Source organism: Archocentrus centrarchus, chromosome 24 (assembly GCF_007364275.1).
Source record: "Archocentrus centrarchus isolate MPI-CPG fArcCen1 chromosome 24, fArcCen1, whole genome shotgun sequence".
In the NCBI taxonomy this organism is placed as follows: domain Eukaryota; kingdom Metazoa; phylum Chordata; class Actinopteri; order Cichliformes; family Cichlidae; genus Archocentrus; species Archocentrus centrarchus.
The window spans coordinates 30,470,702-30,497,610 of NC_044369.1; the positions used below are offsets into that span (position 1 = coordinate 30,470,702).

The following is a 26,909-nucleotide window of genomic DNA, read 5'->3' on the forward strand; positions in this document are numbered from 1 at the left end:
ACAAAGTCAGTGACATCTATCAGACTGGAATGGTTTACAAAGCCATTTCTAAGGCTTCCACAAATGGAAAAAACCTGGAACAGTGGTGCACAAAGGAAGTTCACCAGGAGTGTTTTCTTGTATTTGTGCAATAACTCAAAAATGATAAACATCCTGGCTCAGAGTGATGCTAAAACTCTAGCTAATGTATTTATTAGTTCTAGGCTGGACCATTGTAATTCATTACTATCAGACTGTCCTAAAGCTGCAGGGAGAGTACTGACAGGGACTAGAAAGAGAGAGCAGATTTCTCCCATATTGGCTTCTCTTCATTGGCTCCCTGTTAAATCCAGAATGGGATTTAAAATCTTTCTTCTCATATACAAGGTCTTGAATAATCAGGCCCCATCTTATCTTGAAGACCTCAGATATATATATATATATATATATATTTTTTTTTTTTTTTTAAGTTGTTTTTCACTCCAACACAGGGTTATGGTTCCTTGTAACAGATGATGACTTCAGTCTCTCAGAGTTTCATGTGATGGTAATTTAACAATGTATTGTCAAGTCTAAATAATGATTCTGTATCTGAGATTGTGTATCTCTTACAAGCATGTTTTTATGTATCGTTTGCCTAACAATCACTACAGCCTTGGAGGTGACACTTTAAAATCCATTACTCAGACATAACTCTGAACTGGCATGTGTGACTGCAAAGAAGAATTTATTTGGAAATCTTTAGACAATAAATATTGTTGGAAATTGGTCAGATGATAAGATCAGAGCGCAAACCCCAGTCCTTTACATGAATATGTAGCTACCTGTGCTTCCCAGTCTTCAGTATTAGATGCCATATATCCAGTGCTGCCCTGAAATACCATTTTGGTGGCTCTGGAGCTTCAGCAGTAATCTACAGCAAATAATCAAAGCATCACCCTGCAACCCAGGGAGGAGGAGGAGGGTGCAACTCATGTCTGATTTTATATGTAAAATGATCACTCAGACACAAAGTTAGAAGCAGCAGAAAGCAACTCACTTTTTTTTTCTCTCACACTGTCCACCACTCCTCTTTGTCACTTTCTGAAGCTTTACTGTTTGCTCCCACACAGCAGAGAGAGAGAGTGGACCTTCTGAGGGGTTTAAAAGGGGATCATTCTTGTAGCTAAGTCAGCAACAATGCAGTGAACGTAACCCTTACATACTGTTCATGTTCTGTGCCTTTGTAGCCAAGAATTCTCTCATAATAATTTTCTACAACAAAGTTTGATCTACAGATCAATTTAGAATGTTTAAATAGTCTGACATTAGCAAATTAGTAATTAATCCTTAATTAATGTTTCAGGGAGAGTGTAATTTTTAGGATTTATAACTACTACAACCAACTACTATCACACAATACCACATCCTGTTTTATCCATCGTCCATCCATAATAATTTAAATACATTTTATTGAAAGTGAAAATGGCAAAAAAAAATTCTAGAACTGTTGGGATTTATTATATAACCATTTATAACCATCACACCCATCAAACTATCTTCACTTCTGTGTCATGAAAAAAATACATATTTCTAACATTTATACTTATCAATATTAACTCAATATAAATGAACACTGAAAGTACAAAACTTTCTTATTGTAAGCTAGTCTGTGCATTCAAAGCAGTGGTAGGAAGACCTGCATGTGTGGGATTTGCATGCGTTTCCCACTGAAATGGCAGCTCGCGTGCTTTTGATCTGTTTTAAGCTCAGTTAGCTCACAATGGAATGCATTCTAATTTATTTATTGTTAGTTTCTTACATTGTGGGTATATATATATATATATATATATATATATATATATATATATATATACATATACAGTTCAAGTATTTTATCTACCTCACACCAGTGTCCAATATAGAGTTGCTAACTAGCCTAACCTTTTAAATGGACTGGTTCTTATATAGTACTTTTCTACTCTAGTAGAGCAGAAAGCACTTTATACAACACATAACATACATCTGTGGGAGTTCAAAGACATGTGCTGTGTTACAGCCAGTTAATCCTGCAAATGCTACATAGAAAGGCCTCAGCCAGGACTTGAACCCAGAACCTTCTTGTCCTAATAAGGCAACAGTGCTATCCACTCCACCACCTTGCCGCCCTAGCCATAAATGATCACTCCTATGCTGTTTACACTGTTTGGAGATTTTCTCTCTGGAAATGGGCAAATGTGTTGGGAATACAGACAGTTCTCATTACAGTTTCAGAGTCATCACTGTCCTATTAAAAAATACACAGACATGGTATGTCCAGTTTCACATTTTCAAGATTCCCTAACACATTCATTTTCCTCAGTTTGACTCACACTGATGGAAATCCATCTCATTGGTCAAATTTGACCTGGAATAGCATCAGTGTACAAAAATTTAAAGCACCTGTGCAACAGTAGAAAAATGTGAAAATATTTTATCTTCTGTTATAAGCAAGAAATTAAAAACCGTCTGATCAAGTGTTTGTGCAGGGACACTCTCAGTATTAATGACCTTCAATGTCAAGTCTTTTCAGAACCACCACTTAACCATGATTAGGTCTCCATCCAGTTTTTTCTTTTAATTTGTTTGAATAAGTTAAAACGTTGGAGTTGATTATTGAATAGGTAGTAAATTAACTGGCATCTGTTTCAGTTACTCGTTTTTTAAGCAGAAATGGCACCTTTTTGCTGATTCCACCTCTTTAAATGTGACGATGATGCTCCATACTCTGCTTTTACCAAACACCCGAAGCACTACAGCTGTTGCCTTGGGCAGCAGGGCATTATTAAGACCCTTCTGAGCATTTTCTGATATTCTGTACAGGAAAGAATTCATTAGTTTATCAATAAAATAATCGACAGATTGCCAGCCTCAAATTCACATTGAGCATTTGATTCAGTGTTTTACCTTTTTCCCTTCCTTGCACAGCATGCGGTCGAGGTTTCTACAAGTCTTCCTCACAGGACCTTCAGTGTTCTCGCTGTCCGGTGCCCAGCTTCAACGACCGTGAAGGCTCCTGGCGCTGTGACTGTGAGGACGGCTACTACCGAGCACTCTCTGACCCGCCATCTGTGGCCTGCACGAGTAAGTCTGCCATGCTGCTAAGTAAACACAGTACAGATTACATGCATTTAAACAGTTACTAATGCAAGTGGAAAAAAACAACACACTCCACAGCCTGATCCAGTCCTGTTCAGTCAGCCTGCAGTGGTGTCATGAAAGCCCCAGATGTGTTCCATAACAGTTCCTCTGCAAATTATGTTTGCAGGCTTGTGTGTCTGTTTTGTGTCTTAGCTGGTTGCTAATGATGACAGGAGCAATTTGCCATTTCCCGTCTGAAAGATTGCAATTACAGTCGGCAGCGGCAGCCCATGCAGCAACCTGCATCTTCATTTGTACTGGCCAGCGTAACAGCTCTGTGACAGCCATTCATGGCTTATTTACACAGGCTGGGGGATTCAGTGGGAATGGGCGGGGCTCATTTGCTCCCAGAGCCGTTCTCAAACATGTTTATTTCAAAGTGCTACTGCTTGGTTTTCTTGTTCTGTTTTGTTTTTTACTCCTTTTCCCTTCAGCTACTGTGCACGGGGGGAAGGCCATGTTAGCACTTTACTTTATCTCTGGAGGTAAACAGATCTCTAAACGTAATCTGCGCACCTGATCTGTTTGCCTTCTTTCTACTGATAATGGATCATAGCACTCCTGCACATATCTGCAGTCTTCTGGCTGTTAGACTTATACTTCTCTTGTTCTTTTTCTGATGTTTCCATTAAGCAGAGCTGAGAAATGAATGTTTCAAATTGCTTTGTGCATGTGTAAGAAAATGCACATAACATATGGAGCAGCATTGCATTTTTGCTGTGCATCTAAAGTAGGCCAAGACATAATATCTAATAATGTGTGTGTGTGTGTGTGTGTGCATGTGTTACAAATATTATGTAAATAGTATTTAATGCCGTTGCATTGAGTCCTCTACACAAGAGAATCAAAGACGGGATTTAAGGGTTTGGAGTTGGGATTTAATGTTACAAATACCGTATGAAAAAAAAGGATTCTTTGTTATTTATGGGTGTCTTTAAGGCAGCTCATTGAGCAACACCTTTGTCTCTGCCTGCCCGAAACCTTTCCATCTAGTTTAACACACAGTGCTGTATTTACGTTGCCAAAAGAGTGTGTGTAAGTATGCAGTGCATACAGTGATATAGTGATAATTAACAGCACTTCTAAAAGTTAGAACGCTGAATAAAATCATGTTCGATATTAATAGTTACAGCTGTAACACGTTTCAGCAGAAATTAAGGAGCTACACACAAAAAATTAAAAGAGGATCCTCCAAATACAATACTATCAACAAATGACATCTATCTATCTATCTATCTATCTATCTATCTATCTATCTATCATTGTCAAGCATAATGCTGGCGTCAGACTACATGATATCAGCCTGTAAGGGTGATTTATGGTGTTGGTGGGGGTCGAGAACTGAAGTAGGCATGTTGTTATAACTGTTTGAAACAGTCAAGGACGTAACTCAAGCTAAGTAAATTTGAGGCAGGCCAGTGCCCACAAACCACCAATCTCTCCATGAAGCACAGAGGAAACCATATAGATCTTGTTCTAAAAGACAGGTCCATTTCTCAATTCTCCAACCATCCTAATCGGATGTTAACGCCTCACTCTGACATCCTCCACTGATCAAGAGCAGGACACACAGAACACGGGAAAGTTCCTACTTCCTTCCAGTGTCCTCTGGCTGTTCCCTTTTGGGTAATCACCTTGGCCAAGTAGCGAAGTAATTTCTGAAGTTGCCTAATGCACACTTTCCATTATTCATTTTCATTAACTTCGGGTCTACACTTGATGACCCCATACCATTATATGTAAATATGTATTTTTGACTTCCTTCTCCTCATTTACCCAGCAGAAATTTTGTACAGCTCTGTACGTGCATTTCCTCATTCATTGTTGGATTAAGTTACTGTGACCAATAGTGACTGTGATTTTCTTTTTTCAAGTCTTATCCAGACCAGGAGTGAATAATAATTGAAAATGAATTTGCACTGCCTGAATAAATAGCTTGATTGACAGATTTTTTTTTAATAAGAGTTTGTAAAGCTGCCATATTGTAGGCCTTAGTAAAACAGTGAGATGGATCTCTGGCACACAGAGATTAAGGACGTGTCTATGAGGATTTGAGAGGAAATGAGATAAAGATGTAATGTGGGGACATGAAAAGCCAAATCCACGTTGAATACAGATGAGGGAAGAAGTTCCAAAAACACAGCTTCAAAAACATTGTTTCCCATGTGGTATTAGCTGTGAGGGGGTGGTACAAAGAGATGCTTTTGATTGTTGAATATTTGTCCATGCTATTCATATGTAAATCTGAGAAGATGAGATATAGGTGGAAGACCATGAGGAGGCATTTTCTCCGGAGGCCCGGCTCAGACTGGAGTTGCTGACAGGTCGGGGAGCTGGGCATCAATCATGCAACAGCTGTGAGTAGTGCTGGTGCAAGCGGGGACTGAAAGGGGCATTTGTGACTCGTCTCCTTCTCCCAGCCCCCAGCCACTCCTCTTAAATGTGCCACCTCAACAAGTTGGTTCCGTCTGAGGATCCATTCTACATGGAGCTGCGAGGGGACTGAGAAAGAGCTGGTGGTGGAAGGGCAAGTGCTGATACTTGACATCAGAATCTCACAATCCTGAAGTCTTCATTTTTTTTGAATATGGTAATATAAGACATTTTGTCATGTAATGTTATGAGACTATGGCAAAACAGCCTTTATTTTTCATGTGTGCAATTTCGTCATTACTCATAGAACTGAAGGCCAAAATATAATGACCCAGACTGCTTGTTTAACTCTCTGAGGTCTAAGTACTCTGAGAATCCTGTCCTATCAGAATATGGGATTTTTTGGCTTTTGAAATATGTCCTCCTAAGTCTTGGAGCTTGTGGGGATGAAAAAAAAAAAAAAACCTCTTACTAAAAGTGTAGGATTAGGGTTAGGCTTACTTCTCTGATGTTAGCTTGGACCTCACAGGGATTAAGATCTCTGCTGAAAGCTCAGACACACATCTGAATGCCATGCTATTATTTACTTTAATTTATCCCATTCTAGTCATGCACATGTAAATTCAACGTAAATCACTGTATGCGTTTGTGTCCCCACTGTAATTAGAGGAGGCTATGCAAATACAACCTGTGTCCTCAAAACAATATTCTCACATATTATCACATGCAAGAACATCTAAGGCAAAGGGAGCTCCAGCACCATACTTTGTGTTTTCTGTCTTTTTCTGTCCTTTTTTTGGCACACATTTTAGTAAGAGTGACATCTGCGAGCTCTGAGCGTGTATATCTGAGATGCACCGAAAGAACGGCATGTGAATTGTTATAACACAGACTTAGTTGGCCGTGCTTTGGTTTAATTTTTCATTCCTGCCGACGTGCCATCGTACACTGTCCAGAGACTTAGGCTCAAATGGAATTTAAGCTTGCAACACACATTGTGTACAGATAGCAAATCCAATGTTGAATTCATTGCAGTATTGAAGTAGCATTGAAATTTCACTTAGTACAACAATGACAGTTGGAGGCCAAAAAAAAAAAGAACACGAAAACTCTTTTTTTTACTCTTCAGCATGTCTCCCCTCAAACAGGTTCTGCTGCAGCCACATCATTAGACGGGAGGTCAGAGGATCACAACGCATATTTGTAGAGTGACGATTACCTCATGGCCGATTTGAATACCACTCACCCCTGCCTTCCCTCTCCCCTCAGCTCCCCAGTCAGAGCACAGTCAGGCTGTGCTATTAGCTGTTGAGGGTTAAGTTAGCCCAGAGCACCTCTCTGGCTGATAAGTGGAAGAGTCTTCTCTCCTAAGCCTGGATTTATTTAGGTCTTACAACGCTGTGCTGAGTGGAGATGATCTTTGAAACATGACCTAAAAATCACCTAATACTATCTTGTATTTTCTATATGGTAATTTATTAGATGTTGTAGATTCATCTATACAACTGAGGCTTTTTTCCTCTGACAGCTTTTTAGAGTGAGAGGTCTTTATCCTGTAAAATGGCAGCTTCTGCTATAAAATCTGTGACATGTTTACTATGCAAATCTTGTAGGAGGATATAAAGTGTGTATGTACATAAGTCGTATTTACGCACACCTCTAAACACATCCAACATTCTCACTCCTGCTTGGTCACAGTGGCAGAGTTGTAGGGCAGCTAGCAAGTAATTGAGACATTTCAGGCTGTGGGGGCTGTGGCAGGCTAATCCGTGAAATGAAACTTGACTGGGAGGAGGGGTGAGAGGAGAGAACATGAAAAGATAAGACAGAGTGGGGGAGTGAGAGACTGAAAAAAAGAGTAAAAGAAGAGGGAGAGTGACAAACCCCTGAGCTGTAGGTATGAGCAGACAGACTGACAGCGGTGGGCTCAGGATGTGAGACTGTGCTGCAGGTGAAGTTGAGGCCAGAAGAGTTTTCCTGAGTCCAGACAGCACATACTCAGAGAAACAAAGAGACGCCAAGGCAGATGAAGTCGAGCTTATGTGTTCTGTATGCTTCAGACAAATGGCAATCTTATGAGTGGACACCCTCAAAGGCTTTGGATGCCTTTGTAGCATTGACAACAATGTATACAACCCAGTTCAGGCAGTTTCTCATCCAGAGATTCATGGTACATGTTCACTTCTGGACTTCAGAGGTTGCACTGCTTTTCAACAGATTTGACTGCCATGCCTAAATGTTATGTTTATTGGGGTTTGAATACAGGATCATTTGCATAGCTCACTGTCATAGGCAGGGAAAAAAAATTATACTATTAGGAAAACAGCGAAATGTATTTTGAAAAGCATCCATCCATCCATCCATCCATCCATCTTTTGGACCTTATTAGGGTCTACGGTGTGGGCACAGCAGTCTAAACAGAGACATCCAGACCTCTCTCTCCTCAGTTACCTCCTACAGCTCCTCCGTGGGGACACCAAGCTGTTTCCAGGCCAGCCAAAAGATGTATTTCTGGGTCTCCCCAGAGAAACCCTGCTAGGTTCCACAGCTCCACACATGTTGGATTGCCTCTTACAAAAGAATTTGCCACAATTTAGCCATTGGAAGTGGAGTTTCAGATAGATAGTCTGCTAACTTGTTTTGAAATATGCCAAGGCCAAGAAAGACAACACTGTTAGTGTGCATCTGAAAAAAGATGGCAACACAGAAAGGTCACACGGATCGAGGGTGAGTCTGATCTAATTTCCTTTTGCCTGTTGTTGCTGAGAAATCATCACTTTGATCTGTGGCACCTGAGACCTGAAAGAGAATGGCACAAGCGAAATGAGATGTTATCTTTGCCTACTGTGGAAATGGCAGAATAAAAGATCCCTGAGGTTTGGCCTGGAGTAGGGCTGAAAAGGGTATTTGCGTGCACAAGTGCGTGGGTGTCTTAAGTGTGTGTGTGTTGTATCACACCCCTTCTTTTGTGTGCGAGAAAGATTGAGAGTGTGGGTCGAGTGTCAGAGCCATGGCTGAAGTTGAGTGGCACTATTGGCAGTCACTCCTCTCCACTTCACCTGCCACAGGTGGCTCTTTCATCTTCCCAGTCCATAGCCCGGTTCTTATCTTGCCTGATAATCATGAATATACATGTCTCAGTTGAGCCGTTGGTTCTAATGTGTAGAAAAGAGAAAAACAACTACAATACTGTATTAATGAGCCCGGAAATTGTGATGGTCTGTAGTTTTTGCTCTATGCATATGCGTGACCAATTTTGTCACTTAATGTGTCATGTTAATGAATGGGTGCATCCCTTCACGAGATTCCCTCAAAGAATATTTCCTAAGAAAACAAAACTCCCAATGAACAAAATGAATATATTCCTAAAACATTCATACACAAAGAATATTATGTAATCTTCACTATGTGAGGGGAATTTATTTATATCAACACCTGGGCCATAAAAACCAACAGTCTGGAATGTGAGAGGATGAAAACAGCAATTTGTTATTCACTGTTTTACAAGATGAGCTAATCTTTTTGCCGTTATGTGACTATTTATGGGCAAATGGTCTGCGCTCCTGTGCGCCTTTAATGGTGCAGAGGTAATTGTCATTGTAGTGTGTCAGTTGAAATTGTATATGACAGTTACAGGGTGGTGATAATCTAGGTTTAAATCTTGTTGATAAATTCTGTGTGTGACTCAGACTTTAAAGTCTGTCTTAGAAGACATTATGTTTTAGTGTGTTGCTGTCTACATGATATAGCTTCTCAAAAGAAACCCAGGAAAGCCACTGTCTCCGGCTGGGATGCTTGCACTTAGCGAGTCACTCTTTGTGGCTTCTGATTTGCTACTAAGTCTGAGTAGGGAACCATGTTATAATGTACTTGTTACCCAGGATCCCCAACACACACACAGGATGCAACATTTTCAACTCAGAATAACTCTTTATTGTTTTATCTAACTTGACTAAATGTTTTTGTATGTCTGCCTGGTCAGCTCCGATGCATGGCACCAGCTTCCTCGCTGTCAGCTCCTTTCCTCCTGCCATGCACCCTAGTCCCAGCTACTGCATAAAATAGAGAGGTATAATTAGCTGTCTGCCAACTGTGCAAGCCAGCCTTCCCTGGTGCTGCCCCCTGAACCCACTGCACCACCTCTCCCCCTGCAGCTGAGCCTCAAACAACACTGTGCCACTACATACCTTCATTGCTTGAGTTAGGCCAGGGAGCTATCCAGTGCACTCCGATGAATTGATGAGGTCCATGCTAGTGCACTCAAATGGGACTTCCATTAACAGTAACGGGTGTAAAGGTGTCTTTGGGATGTGCCGGCTGGTTTACTAAGTAGTATTCTGGGCACGACACACACCACTGGCGTACATCCCCCCATATTCCCAGCCAATAGAATCAGGCCATAATTCAATCCAGAGTTTTCTCATATCCCATGTGGCCAGACATCAGGTTATGAGCCATCTGGGAGATTAATTCCCAACAGCTTTTAGGCACCAACAACTGAGTGTGTTCCTTTCCAGTGCGAGTGTCACGACTCACTTGGTACAATTTATCCCTAATCAATACAAAATGGCAGCATGACTGTGCTGCCTCAGTGACCATCAATTTTTATCACTTGGTCCAAGACTGAGTGTAGAGTGTCATCATGAGACTGGTCCAGTGGAAAATCTTCAATGAAGTGAATCACGGGAACCTGCAGGGTCTCCTGAGAAGGCCCTGCTATTAAACCCAAGCCAATGTCCCAAGAATTAAGGGGTGTAAAAGGTGGGAGCTAACTACAGCACTCCATATGTTTTGCCCTTATTTTTAAGTTTCCATTGGCACCATGGGGTATTTGTGGATGTCACCATGTATACACTTAATCTCCACCAATCTGCTTCCAACAATGCCCCAGGCTGAACCAGGGTTTGATGGACCAGGTTCTTTGAGCAGCCGGAATCCACCATTTCCTGGTGTGTACCCCCTTGGCACCTTACCAGAACAGTGTTCATCTCTCCTGGACTGGGGGAAGGTGTTGGAAGGCACGGAGCACCTGTGCCATCCTCATCAATGTACACTCTAAAGAAGTGCCCAAGCTGCTTCTGTTTTCAGTATTCCTGCCTCAGTGTTTGTATGGCTTCCTGTGAGTGGAAAGCAGTGCCCGTAGTCACTGGAACATGAGGAGGAAGAGCAGATGTGATAAAGTTAGTTGTGTGTAGGTTGGTTGTCGCTCCACCGCCCAAGATGGGGTCCCAAGAGAAGTGAAAAGCTTTTTCCTTGATGCCGGTGACACCGTGAGGTGATTCTGGGGGTGGCTGTAGCTCAGGAGGTAGAGCAGGTCACCTACTGATCGGCAGACTGCATACCAATGTATCCTTGGGCAAGATACTTAACCCCAAATTGCTCTCCAGTGGAAGCGTTGGAAGTGTGAATGTGTGTGAATGTTAGATAATAAAAGCACTTAGCTTTGTATGAATGGGTGTGAATGAGGTAAATGTAAACATGTTGTAAAAGCTATGAGTGCTCAGACAGAGTAGAAAAGCGCTATACAAGAACTAGTCCATTTACCATTCTGTGCCAGCATGACTGCTGCATTCAGGCTTGTCAGCTGGTAACAGTGGACCCACTCCGCTGTCTTTGCCAGCAGCCCCTCCAGGGTCCTCCAGAGGAAATCCCAGCCAATGAAACACTGCCTGGCGGATGTAGCCGAAGCTGGCTTGCAATGCTGGTGGTGCCACCATCTGCGCCTCCCTAAACAGTAGGGTCAGTAGCCACACTGCCCACTGACACCTACGTCATGGCCTTCAACAAGAACCGCAGGTTGTCTGCGTCCCTCATCTTCTGCAATATAGTGACTGGGGGAAGCGGCAGTGGTGGCTGAATCATGGACCCAGACTGAGCCACTTGGTTTTCCAGCACTTGTGCGTGTTGCTCGACCTGGGCCTCCAACACCTCAAGCTGTTGTGGCTGCACTGCCACCTGTTCTAGGTGCATGGCAGCCAATTCAGCCACCATCTGTCCCAGCACTTGCACCGGCTGCATGTGCTGCGAGACATTTCAAGCATTGGGGACCATTGGGCACCAATGTAATATACTTGTTAGTGTGGATCCCCAACACACACACGCAGGACACAATGTTTTCAACTCAGAATAACTCTTTATTGTTTTATATAACTTCACTCAATGCTTTTGGCTGGTCAGCTCTGGTGTATGGCACCGGTTTCCTTGCTGTTGGCTCCTCTCCGCCTGCCACATGCCCCAGTCCCAGCATGCTACTACATAAAATAGAGAGGCATAATTATCAAATGTCTGCCAGCTGTGCCGGCCAGTCTTCTCTGGGGCTGCCCATGGACTCACTGTGCCACCCCTCCCCTGCAGCTGAGCCACAAACCACACCCTGTCACCACACATGTCAATCATTTCCATATCAACAGCTGACTTTATGCTGTTGCCAACAATCACCATGTAAACAACACCTTAAGTCCGTTGAGATGAGTCACCAGCAGTGGTGGTATGTATTAGTAAAGCGGACAACAACTTGGTTGGATGAAAATTAAAATATGAATGGATCAGACCCAAAGAAAACTAGCTTCCATCAGCTCTTTGTACTTTTTTGCCATTTAGTTTTCTAAGGGACCTTTTTTTTTTGGCTTACTTTCACTGTTTTTAAAAGTCAGACTCAGAGTTAGAAACTTTTAACAATGAAAAGCTGTGATTAACTTGATTAACTGTAGATAGACCTATTAGCACTTTAATGGCAGAGAGAAAAAGTTAGCAGTTAACTGGTTAAGGCCCCAGTCACACAGGCCTAAAGACTCGTCAGCGGCCATCTGGCAACAACCGGTCACTAGGGAAAAATACATATTCCCCAACTGGTTGATGTGTGGTTGCTGGAGATTGATGGCAGTCACAAGATGAAACTGGTGGCAAAGTGATATGCAGTGTTGCCCTCAAAACCTGTTCTGTCTTGCACATCCTTGAGTTCTTTGTTTGTAGTGGGTCAGATCTCTGTGGATCAGGCATGTTCAAGCTAAAGATAGATTTTCAGCAGATTTTGAATTTAAGAAACACTAATGGTTCAAGCTTCTGGTATTGCCATATTTATTTGATTGCTGATAATTGGAAGAGATTTGAAACTCAGCCACCCACAACCCGAAAGCCTCACAAATACAACAATAAAACAAACACACACACACACACACACACACACACACACACACACACACACACACACACACACACACACACACACACACACACACACACACAAAAAAAAAAACTTGTGCTGAAATATCTCCTGATCTATTTGGATAATATCACTTTATAGAGCAAGTAATGTTAGTGAAACAATAAAGGAAAAGTGAAATAGGTGTGGGCTTCTGTCCCTGTAATGAATTTTTTTTTAAAAATTATTCTTCCTTTGAAAGTCTGGGCTCCACTGAACTGCCAGAGTTCACTTCATTGTACCTCACTCACTTTTTTCATGTCCATCTCTGACAGGACCTCCCTCTGCGCCACAGAACCTGGTCTACAACATCAACCAGACCACAGTTAGCCTGGAGTGGAGCCCACCGGCTGACACTGGCGGTCGCAACGATGTCACCTACAGGGTTATATGTCGACGCTGCAGCTGGGAACCAGAGGAGTGTGTTCCATGTGGGCCAAATGTGGGATACTCTCCTGCTCAGTCAGGCTTAGTGGACACTTATGTGACCATTGTGGACCTGCTTGCTCATGCCAATTATACTTTTGAGGTGGAGGCGGTCAATGGGGTGTCTGACCTGAGTCGCACGCAGAGACTGTTTGCTGCAGTTAGCATCGCTACTGGCCAAGCAGGTAATTAACTTAAACTTTTTTTTTTTTTCTTTTAAAATGTGATTTCTATTCTAGTCTGTGAGTGTTCCTCTGCTGTGGATGAAAATATGGATTTAAAGAAATGGTTTAACATCATGAGAATCAATTAACCTATCTTAGCATGAAGACTGTAAGCAGAGGAAAAATCAGGCTTGCTTCTTTTCTGTATTCAAAAATGCACCCGCCAACCATCTAATGGATAAAACATTGTGTCTAGTTCATTTATAGTCCATACACAAATAATAATATTGTGAGAATAACAAGTAGAAATCTTAAACTGTTGCTTGTCAAGAAATAGAGAGTGTAACCCTGAAAAATCTTTGATCTAAAAAGGAAATGATTCCTTGAAGCTGAAGTTAAAAGTGTTCGGCTTCCACTAGTTTGGAGCTCGATCTTTGCTTCAGTTGAGAGAGCATTAGACATGAGGACTGTGACAACTGACCGTTTTAATATTGAAAGCCTCTCATATGCAAACTACATTAATGTTTGCCCATTAATGTTTTTAACATTAATGCCCACAGTCTGATATGATCTATAATATTTTCCAGTATGCATATTAGCCAGATTAATTTAATGTGTATCTCAGCACTGCAGTGGCAAACACTATTAGGTTAGCAATGATGCAGACTCCCAGTGGTACCTAAAGAACTAGCAGTGTCTTTGCAGCTTGTTCTCAGGCGAATTAGCCATAATTAAAATGCTGTGTTTTGTTTTTTATTCATTATTTTTATGGATCCACTCAACAAGATTCCTCTTTCATGCTTGAGCATCCATGAAACACAGTTGGTCCAAAAGAGCATGGTAATGAAAAGCAAGACTGCAAGGACAGTGTTGAGACTTTAACTTCTGTCTCTGGATAACTATGCCTGCACCCTTCAATTATGATGAATTATGTCTTGCTGCTTTTACATCACCATCATTTTAGTGACTTACGTCCATGCCATCATTTTAGTCTTGAGTAATTCTGCATATGTGTCACTTTTTTCTGCTGTTTGCTACCAAAAACAGAATATGTCTCAGTTTACAAGCTGTAGGAGTGACAGAAAGAAAGATAGATGTGATCAGTTGAATTAATGTGCATGGGTTATGGTTTTGGGGATGATGTATTTTGCATGGCCCAATTTGTGAAAGAGACATAAGCTGGAATGTGCTGGGGGTTGAATGGCCAAGGACGCAAGGACGTCAGGAGGAGGATAATCACATGCTCTTTTGGAGTTGCCCATAATTATACGTGGCATGTTGACAACACACAATTACTCAGTTAACCTGGTGGAATATTAGGCCATTAGCTATTGTGAAAGAGAGCGGTGCACTTTGCCAAGTTGTTGTCATGTTTATAATTTGTGGCAGCATTTAATAAGCCTTAACTCTATGATCAGAGCGTTTGGGCAGTATAGATAGAATTTTGTTGGTCGGTTCCATTAACTTTTAATTTTAAATAGTTTGTGTCAGTCAATCTCTTTTATAACTGATCATTATAAAGATTCTCTGATTTTGCCTTTGTTTTATGGCATGGGGTGGAAAAGCCTCTGAAATCGTATTTCAGCCATGACGCAAAGCTAAAACTCCTCTTTGAAACCCAGACTAATCAAATTCCTTAAGGGTTAGCAGTTCTTCATGGCAAGGCGACCCTCTCCATCTGTTCAATGGTAGGACAGGAGGACAGAATAATACCTTTAATATAATGGCTGGAATTACAGAAGACTACACTGAAAACAATAAATTAAATGTGCAGACAGAAAATCAGCAGTGGTTTAATTATTTATTTTTTCATTCACTGCATAACTGAGTGATGTATTCAATAAAAAGTCAGGAAATGACAGCAGTTTAACCACAGATTACTTTTTCCAGCAAGACTGATAGTATTTAACAATGATTTGCATCATAAGTCAGACAGTAAAGGTTGTTTGTTTCTGGGAAATTCACTTCATCTGATCTTTTTTATTTACACTCTTCAGCAGACATTGGCTCCTTTTTGCCAGGCCCATTGTCCTGCTCTCTGGTACTTCACTGTTCCAGTCCAGTTCTGGACTGTTGGGGAATGCTTGCAATGCCAGAACTCCCTAAAACAGCAGGGACACATACATGACCGCTTATTAGAGAAAAGCTTTCAATATTAAAGCTTTTGTTGCTCATCATTCAGAGTTGATTAACCTTTGCATGGTGAGCTGCAGAAGGCTCATATCAGTGAAAGAAACTTAAAAAGAGAAAGTCCTTCTTCTCATCCCTCCCATCGCCTCCTGCTAAATGATAATCAGCAAGCGCATAGGCTCATAGCTAGGGATTGAGGAATGAACAAGAAGTGTGTGAATGCAGATGGTGATCCATCTGATGAGGAATTCACACCTCCCTTAATTATACCAAAGGAAATGTCTGGAGCAATGCTGGAGCTACGTAAGATGCTGAGTGCTTATTGTAGTCGAAAACCTAATTGCCTCTCAGATCTGTCTTAAATGAGTTTAAGTAGAGGCTTCAAGTTTGTAAGCTTGATTTCTTCAGCTCCGTCTTTGCAGTTTGAATAGAAATTCGTCACACAGGATTTTTTTTACCATCTTTGCTGCCTGCCCTATGCTGAAAGTTAAGAGTGTGATTCAATCAGCACTCCATTGTGAGCCGACGGCGCTGCACAGCCAACCTTGGAGGCCCACAGAGGTCCTTCCCGCCTCAGTTTTCCTCAAGCACACTTGTAAACAAGGCCTTTTGTTCTACCAGCACACTTACGAGTGGGCACTGCTCATAGAATTACCATTAATATTATTCAAGCAAGGTGTTCACATTCAGAGCCAGAAAAATCACAGTGGAGACGGGCGCAGAAATAGGATTGAAAAAGGCTACAGGACCTGTGTTTGTGTGTATATTTTTTAATTCAGTTCAATTCAATTCAATTCAATTTTATTTATATAGCACCAAATCACAAAAATAGTCGTCTCAATGCACTTTATTTTGTAATGTAAAGACCCTGCAAGATGTTGTATACACATATTCAGCATAAGACCAGTGTAATGGGGTTTAGGTGCAATCAGGTAGAGGTATAAACACTGTATGGCGTGGACAGAAGAGCTGGTGGAAATTGACTTTAATGTTGAATGCTTGTATTAGCCAGCAGCACAAAGCCTATTACCCTCTTATAGAAGCTGTTACAACAGTGCTCTAAATTATTCACAGGTTTATTCATAGGAAGGAACAGGGAATGTGACTTAATGCTGTAATCTTTACTGTGGTGAGTTTAGCTAAAAATTCCTCAATGCCAAACAAGCCAAGGCTGCCACACTCAGCCATGAAATAAGAGACATTTCTAATATTCTTAACAGATATGGACACTCACTGTTAGCTTTGCTTGTCTGTTAAACCAGTAGCTCTTAGTCTTTCAGACACAAACATGTGTTACTTCAATGCTTGATATAATGTTATTTAGACAAAACTAGACCTTTATAACCACATGATATTTGGCATTAATGTGGCTGTAGAAGGATTTTGTATGTGCGTTTGTATGTTTGTACTTTAAAGTAAGCTGCATGGACAGCAAAGTAGTATTTCTTACCTTTCCTGCGTGTAACCAGAAACCTGGTTACAGCAGGATGACTACATTAGTTTAAATGAATCAACACCACCAGGTCATACTAACAGTTCTCGAAGCACAGGCCGAGGAGGAGGAATTGACTGCAGACTTTCACTCAGTCAACCAAACACCAGCGTTATTATAGTTAACGAAAACGAACGAAATAACGAAAACTGAAATTGAAAAAACATTGTCATTGACTGAAATAAATAAAAACTAAAATTAAAAGGAAAAAACAATAACTAACTAAAACTGTATTGTGAGTTTAAAAAATGAACTAAAAGTAACTAAAATTATAGATAAAATGACCTTCCCTTTCTTGTTTGTCATTTTATTTTAAAGCCTTGTGGACTGATCATTTTCCGCTCTCAGAGTTTAAGCTGGGAGCGCCGTCGGGCAGCTGTGTGCGCGTGTGTGTGTGCGCCCGTGCGTGTGTGCGCGCGCATGCTCACCACGCTGGTCCTTAAAGTAATGGTCTGCCGAGAAAGTGGCAGAGCCCCATATGGAGTTTCTTTGAGTCCGATAATACAGATAGAAGAGTGTTTTGTTGTGAATGATGAAAAATGTATGGAACACGTCTCAGTGAGGAAAAAACACCAACATCAAAGTCCACCTGAGAAGCGCACACAAGGCAGCTACGGAAACCGCTCTGAACCGATGGAATCTGGTTCACCTCCGGAGAAATGTGACTACTCGTCGCTGCCACGCAGCCGCAACGTTGTGATGAACCTGTTCTGTACTTGTGCGTTTCCGGCCACTTTATCAGTGAGAGAATAACAATCAGGAACAATCAATATAAGGACTCGAGGGAATGAAGAAATAACAGGGACAAATATGTTTGCAGCCAAAAAACTGAGCACAAAGAGGGAGGACCAAAAAAAGTCCCAGCCAGCACCGCATATAAAACACCAGCACACGACCATAAGGTAATGAACACACACAATCCGGCTACACAAGCAGAAGTGCGATGGTTCAGGGTCACCTGATCCAGCCCTAACTATAAGCTTGATCAAAAAGGAAAGTTTTAAGCCTGATCTTAAAAATAGAGAGGGTGTCTGTCTCCTGAATCCAAGCTGGGAGCTGGTTCCACAGAAGAGGGGCCTGAAAGCTGAAGGCTCTGCCTCCCATTCTACTCTTAAGTATCCTAGGAACCACAAGTAAGCCAGCAGTCTGAGAGCGAAGTGCTCTGTTGGGGTGATATGGTACTATGAGGTCTTTGAGATAAGATGGGGCCTGATTATTCAAGACCTTGTATGTGAGTAGAAGGATTTTATATTCTATTCTAGATTTAACAGGGAGCCAATGAAGAGAAGCCAATATGGGAGAAATCTGCTCTCTCTTTCTAGTCCCTGTCAGTACTCTAGCTGCAGCATTTTGGATCAGCTGAAGACTTTTCAGGGAGCTTTTAGGACAGCCTGATAATAATGAATTACAATAGTCCACCCTAGAAGTAATAAATGCATGAAATAGCTTTTTAGCATCACTCTGAGAAAGGATGTTTCTAATTTTAGAAATATTGCGCAAATGCAAAAAAGCGGTCCTACATATTTGTTTAATATGTGCATTGAAGGACATATCCTGGTCAAAAATGACGCCAAGATTTCTCACAGTGTTACTGGAGGCCAAAGTAATGCCATCCAGAGTAAGTATCTGGTTAGACACCATGTTTCTAAGATTTGTGGGGCCGAGAACAAGAATTTCAGTTTTATCTGAATTTAGAAGCAGGAAATTAGAGGTCATCCAGGCCTTAATATCTTTAAGACATTCCTGCAGTTTAACTAATTGATGTGTGTCATCTGGCTTCATTGATAGGTAAAGCTGAGTATCATCTACATAACAATGAAAATTGATGCAGTGCTTTCTAATAATACTGCCTAAGGGAAGCATGTATAATGTAAATAGAACTGGTCCTAGCACAGAACCCTGTGGAACTCCATAATTAACCTTAGTGTGTGAAGAAGACTCCCCATTTACATGAACAAATTGGAGTCTATGAGATAAATATGATTCAAACCACTGCAGTGCAGTACCTTTAATACCTATAGCAAGCTCTAATCTCTGTAATAAAATGTTATAGTCAACAGTATCAAAAGCTGCACTGAGGTCCAACAGGACAAGAACAGAGATGAGTCCACTGTCAGAGGCTGTAAGAAGATCATTTGTAACCTTCACTAATGCTGTTTCTGTACTGTGATGAATTCTGAAACCTGACTGAAACTCTTCAAATAAACCGTTCCTCTGCAGATGATCAGTTAGCTGTTTTACAACTACTCTTTCAAGAATCTTTGAGAGAAAAGTAAGGTTGGAGATTGGCCTATAATTAGCTAAGACAGCTGGGTCAAGTGATGGCTTTTTAAGTAGCGGTTAAGTAGAGTTCATATTACTTAAAATTGCCCAGTATGTGAACATTACTTGTTAATTCTGAGTAAGATGAGCTGTTTCATGTCCTTTTTTATTGTAATTGTGTTTTTAAGTCCAATTAACAGCATCTACTGAAATAAACTGAGTTTATATTAGTTAAACAGCTGTCATTTTGATACATTACTTATCAATTCTGAGTAGACTGTACTTTTTAATGGTTTCTCTTATTGTAAATATGTGTTTAAATTCAAACAACGTAATATCGTCAGGTTTTGCCCCCGCCAAAATGCTAGTTTATACCAGTTTTAACAGACTGGATTGATGATATTAGATTGACGTTACGTTGGCCAGGTGGCACGGTGGTTAGCGATGCTGCCTCACAGCTAGAATAACATCTAGCAGGTCTGGGTTCAATTCCACCTGGGTCACAACAAAACTGCTTCTCACCTCCATCGTGGAAAGAGAATCATTTGTACTGCTGTCTTGAAGAAGACAGCAGTGATGCCACTGCATCAAGTTTAACTCCAGTTATTTCATGTGAGTTTGTTCTCTTCTAAAATGAAATGTTACTACTACTGGCTGACAGCACTGCTGCTTCACATCTAGAAGGTTTGATTCCACCTTGGCCCTGACCGCTTGCTGTGTGGAGTTTGCATGTTCTCCCCATGTCTGCGTGGGTTTCCTCCCACAATCCAAAGACATGCAGTTACTGGGGTCAGCTGGGATAAGCTCCAACCCCCCCTGCAAAACTGAAGAGGATGGATGGAAAAATGATTGATTAAAAGCCATATTTTGATTTTTAAGAACTATTAAAGATAAGTTTGGTCAATTAGAAAATACAATTTAGTTCAGTTGGTAATGGAGTAGTGCTTACTTAACAAGCTGAGTTAAATACATGGGTGAATGATTGCTTAAACTAAGTATCTTCAGTTACTGAAACTCTGTTATTAGTACGTTCAACTTAAATCATTCATTCCATTCCAAAAGGGCCTCAAGTACACTGAACATAGTGCACTGCATTTATTCAACTAATGCTTCATTTCTTAAAAAAATTTAAGGCAACGAGTTACCTTGTTTTTTTTTTTTTGTTTTTTTTTACGTAGAGTCAACTTATCCGGGTTTACAGTGTTGGCTCTTCTCAGACTTTTATCTGATTTTGTCCTCATTTCTGATAAAATAATTCTTGTGACTTTAACATTGACGTAGATGGTGAAAATGACAGCAACAACACTTCATTAGACTCAGCTGGCTTCTCCCAAAATGTAAATGATCCCATTCTTGATATTATTCTGGCATATGACATTGAAATGCAACATTTAACAGTATTTCTTGAGAATCCTCTTTGACCATTTTTTGATAACATTTAATTTTACAATAATGAATTACACAGAATTGGACCATAAGTTTCATTACACTAGATGTCTTTTTGAAAGTGCTGTAATTACGTTTAAGGATGTAATTCCTCCACTGTTATCTTTCTCAATGCCATGTGCCAACACAGAGCTGCAGAGCTGCTACCTCAACTTTCCTCCCACACAGGCCGATTATCTTGTCAATAGTGTTCCATTCTCACTGTGTACGACCCTGGATACTGTCGCTCCTCTGAAAAAGGAGGCAACAAATTAGAGACACTTGACTTCCTGGTATAATTCACAAACGCACACCTTAAAGGTACAGTCAGTTGTTTTTTAAGTCATTTAATAGAAAAAAAACAATATTGTACTCATAAATATAATTGATTAATGTGTAATTACCTCTTCCAATAAAGTGATGCAGGAGGAACCTCAGGTTTCTTATCAGCATTGCAGCCAGGCTGTCAAAGTGTCACGGCTCTGTTGAGCCGAGTATTCCTTTAACTTTAACTGACTTTATGAGTTTGTTCAGTTTGCCTTTTGTCCCATCCCTTTCTGCTCTCTTCTCCCCCCCCCCCCCCCCCCCCCCCGAGCCTGGTTCTGCTGGAGGTTTCTTCCTGTTAAAAAAGGGAGTTTTCTTTCCCACTGTCACCAATTACTTTCTCATATGTACAATTGTTGGGGTTTATTTCTAATATTGTAGGTCTTTACCTTAAGGTGACTGTTGTTGGTAATTGGTGCTATATAAATAAAACTGAATTAAATGCTTGGATCATTATGTTGCATTCAACTTTCAGCATAAGAAACTAACAAAATGAGGAATCCCTCAGGATCCCAGTGGTATTGCTCTTTCTGTTTAATTGACACTTTAGACTGATGACTGACGAGCTAGACCAGATTGACTTTGACTGGTCTTGGTCTAGTTTAGTCCACACAGGATCCCAGCACATGCACCATAGTTTGTTTTTACTGAACCACTCAGGGATGGAAACACATTCTTCCAGTTATTTGTTTTGATGATGGTGTTGGAGAACATGGTGCCAAAATGACCCATCGATGTTTAATTGGGACAAGACAGTGAAGGCCACACTGCATGATTCACATAATTCTCATATTCATATCATTCAGTGAGCATATAAATATGAGCATTCTAAAGGAAGACACTACTCCTATCAGGATATTTTATCACAGGATATAGATGTCCACACAGAATACCTTTATATTGATTTTCAGATTCATGTTGTCTGAATGAATAAAAGCCATCACTTCAAATTGGTGAAATAAGCAATGCTACATATAACTAATGACCTGCAGGTGAGGCTGATTGGTCTTCTGGTCTGTGTTCCACTGGTTGTAGTCCTAGCAGTGTAGAGGAGACTTGGTAATATTGGGACCAAGCATAAAAAAACATTTGTGTGTTTTCTGCATCACCAACTGAATGCATGTGAACTCCAGTGACTGTGCGGTGCACGGCTTGCGCTGCTGTGGGCTTTGCAGCTGGGCTTCATTCTGTGGTTTCAGTGAGATGGGACTGCACAGGTTGTATGGGGATGTGCACTTCCAGCACAGACACTGCGTAGCACTTGAAGCATCCTGTAGGTGGAGGATTCATGGGGGTGTGACGCTTCCAGCAGATATTGGGCTGTGGCTCTGAGCGTGGCGCGCTCTGGCTGTGCATTCAGCATGGGTTGCCACGGTGATTTAGCGGGGTGGAGGGACAGCAACCTTTGTGACACCGAAGACATTTGAACATTTTATGTTGTTAGTTCGTTTTAACTGTGCTTACTTTTCTGTTTGATTTTTAATTGTAGTCTATTTTATTCAGTTCTGTAAAGCAATTGTATACTATACAAATAAATCTTTATTATTATTATTATTATTATTATTATTATTATAGTTGTTGTTACATGAATGCCTAAAAGGAGCTTTTAGAGTCTCGTTTTAATTAGATTGACTCAGAATTCCTGGAATGATGTGGTCATTAGCCCAAAACATCAGATGGGACTGAATCTTTAAAAAAGAAAATAGACTTTTTTATGTTAAAAGATTTACTCTTTTCTTATTACATCAGAAGCCGGGTTATCTTCTGCTTATTTTTAGCGATTCTTCGGTTCATTTGTTGTGCAACGCTGTGTGAATGTAGGATGATGTTGTAGTTCCCCTCAAGTATAAACCTACTTAAACATTCAGAGAGAACAACAGGCTATTCCCTTTAGTACAGTCTCTGAGCACAAAAGGAAAAAGAAGAAAAAAATGCAACGAGGCACACAGGAATGTAAGCAAAGCATTTTACTTTGATCAGAAAAGGCTCAGTGCCTTTGCATTGCGTGAGAAGCAAATATTCCCCTTTAGTTTGGCTGTTTCAGTTCAAGTTTGATTCCTTGTCCTCCAGCACTTTAGAGTGGATGATATCATATTTTGCTGCATGTTTTGATAATTATTTACAGCTACAAGAATGTGAACATTTCTTGTGCAGTGAATTGATATCCAATGGGAACCTATATGTCCATTTTATTGACACTTAATCATCACTAAAGATATTGTTCAGTGTGTTTTTGAAAGTAACACTTGGGAACAATCAGAGCATTGATTTATCCCTTTTTGTGTTCTAATCTGCCTTGGTGGCATTAAATAGAAGGATTGATTGATTCTGAGGAGTCCCCACTGACCAGTGCCAGCCAGTGTAATTTTCTAGTTAAGCGGATCCTCCTTTGTATCATTTGTCCCTGGTTTTACGTTACCTGGGAACCCATTCTTTTTACCCACAGCCCCCACCCCGACCCCTCACCATCCAACAAGCTTGCAGTAATTTGATGAGAGCCAGGCAAAGCAGTAAGATTCAACAGCTGCAATAAAACTGCGGTGGTCTCAGAGCAGCAGCTCAGAGCACTTAACCTGTAGCTTTTCTGTAAATGCCTCCTGATTTGTCTGTCACCCAATCCGTCAGCAATGAATAATTTTCATGGAAGGTGCACTTTAATTACTTTCCCATTTTAAATGGCATTATCATGGCCTATCTAGGTAATTAATCTCACCAAGTATCCTGTTTCAGCCTTTTATTGCTGGCAGACGAGCTCCCTAAATCCCCCCGAATCTGCTGTGCTTCAGTGAGCCCTCCCTCACAGAAGCTGGCGTCGCCTCTTTCCCCTTCACTTGGTCCCTATTGGAACCATTGGACAATTCTTTCTTTCGGTGCAGGCAGCCTGTCAGAGCAACTGGCTGTTCCACCACCTTGGAAAGGACACATCCGTGCAGGGCTGCCGGAAAGAATGGGCCACAGTCACAACGGATTTAGTGGGCTGATTCAGTTTTATGTTGATATTCAGCATCTGTCAACAAATTGCATGAAAAAACGCAACAATGAATATAGCTTTTTAACAAGTGCTGTGTTTGTACCCGAAGTCTCTTAAATCTTCCCTCTGTGTGCTTCAGAATTTCACGGTTGCACTGGGCAACATCTTTATACATTAACGTGAATGCAGCTGTATTGACTATGTCTGACATACACTGTCCTGCTGCTTCAGGTGTGCATGAATCATCGAATATGGATTCTTCCACTGCACGGGTGGGGGGGCAGTTAGTGGTTGTCAATGTTTTTTAATTTGTTTTTTTTGTCCAAATTTCATTTTTATGCGTGAGGAAAAAGGCCTGCTGGTTAAAGTGGATGTTTTGGTTTGACAGCATCATTAGAGGAAAGTTCACAGAAAGTCTGAAATGGAGAGGCTTCATCCCCTGGGGTGCACAAGTGAATTTCAGAGAAACCTGCAATTTTAAATTAAAAAAAAAAAATTCAATTGAAGGAAAATTTCAGTTTTTTTATTGAAATGTTCTTATTTCCTGTGGATTGCTATACGTTATTTCCACAGAAGCTCTGTCTTCTCTGTTTGTTTGTGTTTCAGATCCAGCATTATTAATTTGGAACATTTGCAGGGAGAGATATCATTTCATCCTGACGACTGTCTAGAAATTGCAGCATTCTGTTGTTTCAGGTTGAGCTGTGAATATGTGGAAGTTGAAAAGAGTGCTGATTCACATTCAGTTTCATCCTATAGGTTGTTTTCCCCTGGAGCAGAGAGAGAAACACCTTAAATTATTCAGACCTATGCAAGGCAGCAGAAAGAGATTGAGGCTTTTTTTTTTTTTTTTTTGGCAGTCAATCTGCTGTTTACCTTCTGTGGCTTTCAGTCAGACCCTCACCTTTCTGGAATCACTTCTTTTCCTCTCACAGATGCTGGCCGCTCTCATTTATCAGCTGAAACATTTGATAACGCTTTCTTGGCCACTAAACAACTTTCTGTACTCTCACACTTATCAATATTTTGGGGGTATTACGTTTGTGCATCTGTAGACTATGATATCTTAAACCCTTGTGCAAAAAAAAAAAAAAAAAAAAAAAAGATTTCTCTGGCTGCATGAAGCAGGAAGTTTGGACGTGGAAGAATGTTTGACCAGACTCAGCTGCATGTTTATATGCTGGCAAGAGGCTGGCCCAATGACAGGCCCCAAGGTTAAAGACTGTGAATCCTCTTGAAGTGCCTTTAACTGTTAATCTTCTCTCTTGCTGTGGATAAAATGAGCCGGAGTTATCAAAATGTCAGCAAGGCTCAGATTCCTATGGTCCCCCTATCAGTAGATCTGCCTTTACATGAAGCAAATCTAAGCTTCTCATGGGAGAAGAACGTTATTCATTTGCTAAAGCTGAGCTAGTTATTTTTTTACCACAGTTGGGTAAAATTAGTGGTGGTTTGGTATTTGGTTTTTTCATTCAAAATGCTCCAAATCCACTGATTTACATTTCTGTGACTTTTGCATTTTCTGGTATTTCAATCGCAAGCAAGCAGCTGATAAAGAACTTGTGTTTGCTGCCTTGCACTTTCCCGTGGTGGGATAAAATGACCCTGTTTGATGGAAAATGAGCACATTTCTCACAAATACAGCACTTAAATCATATAATATTGACCAAAAAACATTATATTATGATCACATTAACATAATCTTGGCATTAAAAGTAATTCCAGGGAAGAGGCAGACTTGGATCCACATCATTTGAGTGTGACATGGATGTAAGAACTAGATATTCCAAGATTAGGAAGCACTATGATTTCAGTGAATTCAGTGTTCACCAGGTGTTTTGTTAAATGAAAGCTTCCAAAATCACTTGAGTCATGAAACTTCTTCAGCGAGTCAAGTGTCTTTCCAAAATAAAAGCAGAAACAGTGGGTGAGTTACTGCGTTGTTAAGTTAGCCCAGTGGTTCTCAAATCCAGGCCTCGAGGTCCGGTGTCTTGCAGGTTTTAGATGTGTCCCTGATCCAACACACCCGAATCAAATGGCTGAATTACCTCCTCAGTATGCAATCAAGTTCTCCAGAGTCCTGCTAATGACTTCTATATTTGACTCAGGTGTGTTGAAGCAGAGACACATCTAAAACCTGCAGGACAGTGGGCCACGAGGCCTGGATTTGAGAACCACTGAGTTAGCCAGAGGAGCTGCATCAATCACGTTTGCTCCACATTATTTTACTGTGTGGCATGGACGATGGTAAAAGCATATTTGAGCATGGAATGTGAATATTCTGCTCAAAAAAATAAAGTTTTTCATCAGGATTTAACATCGAGTCAGTGAGTCTTCTGGGATATTGATCTGGTCACTTAAGTAGCAGCGGGGTTGTTAATCAGTTTCAGCTGCTTCGGCGTTCATGAAATTACCAACAGGTGCACTAGAGGGGCAACAATGAGACAACCCCTGAAACAGGAATGATTTCACAGATTGAGGCCGCTGACATTTTTTCCCTCCTCATCTTTTATGACTTTTTTTCACTAGTATTGCATTTGGGGGGCAGTGTCACTACTGGTGATGAGCACTGCCAGAGTCCTGCAAAATAATCTCCAGCAGCCACTATCACACACTGGGCCCAGCGTCTTCTAGTGGGCCCTGTGCTCACTGCCCGGCACCGTGAAGCTCGACTGCCATTCGTTCAATGTGACCGGTTTGGTGGTGGGTCAGTAATGATCTGGGGAGGCATATCCATGGAGAGATGCACATACCTCTATAGCCTAGGCAACAACACCCTGACTGCTATCGGGTATTGGGATGAAATCCTTGGACCCACTGTCAGACCCTACGCTGGTGCAGTGGGTCCTGGGTTCCTCCTGGTGCACAACCATGCCTGGCCTCATATGGCAAGTGTATGTAGGCAATTTCTGGAGGATGAAAGAATTGATAGTATTGACTGACCCCACGCTTGTCTGACCCAAATCCAAAAGAACACCTGGATCTTTATGTGTTGGTCCATCT

At 41.1% G+C, this 26,909-nt stretch overlaps 1 protein-coding gene across 2 annotated transcripts in view; it reads left to right on the forward strand.

Annotated features, from left to right (window-relative positions):
• The window catches only part of LOC115774018 (ephrin type-A receptor 7-like), a 99,407-nt gene that overhangs the window by 20,634 nt on the left and 51,864 nt on the right, over positions 1–26,909 (forward strand). For both annotated transcript variants that reach the window (XM_030721019.1, XM_030721020.1), the window contains exons 4-5: positions 2,926–3,081; positions 12,988–13,323. In XM_030721019.1, coding sequence (XP_030576879.1) covers positions 2,926–3,081; positions 12,988–13,323 — 492 coding nt within the window. The remainder of the gene's footprint in view (positions 1–2,925; positions 3,082–12,987; positions 13,324–26,909) is intronic.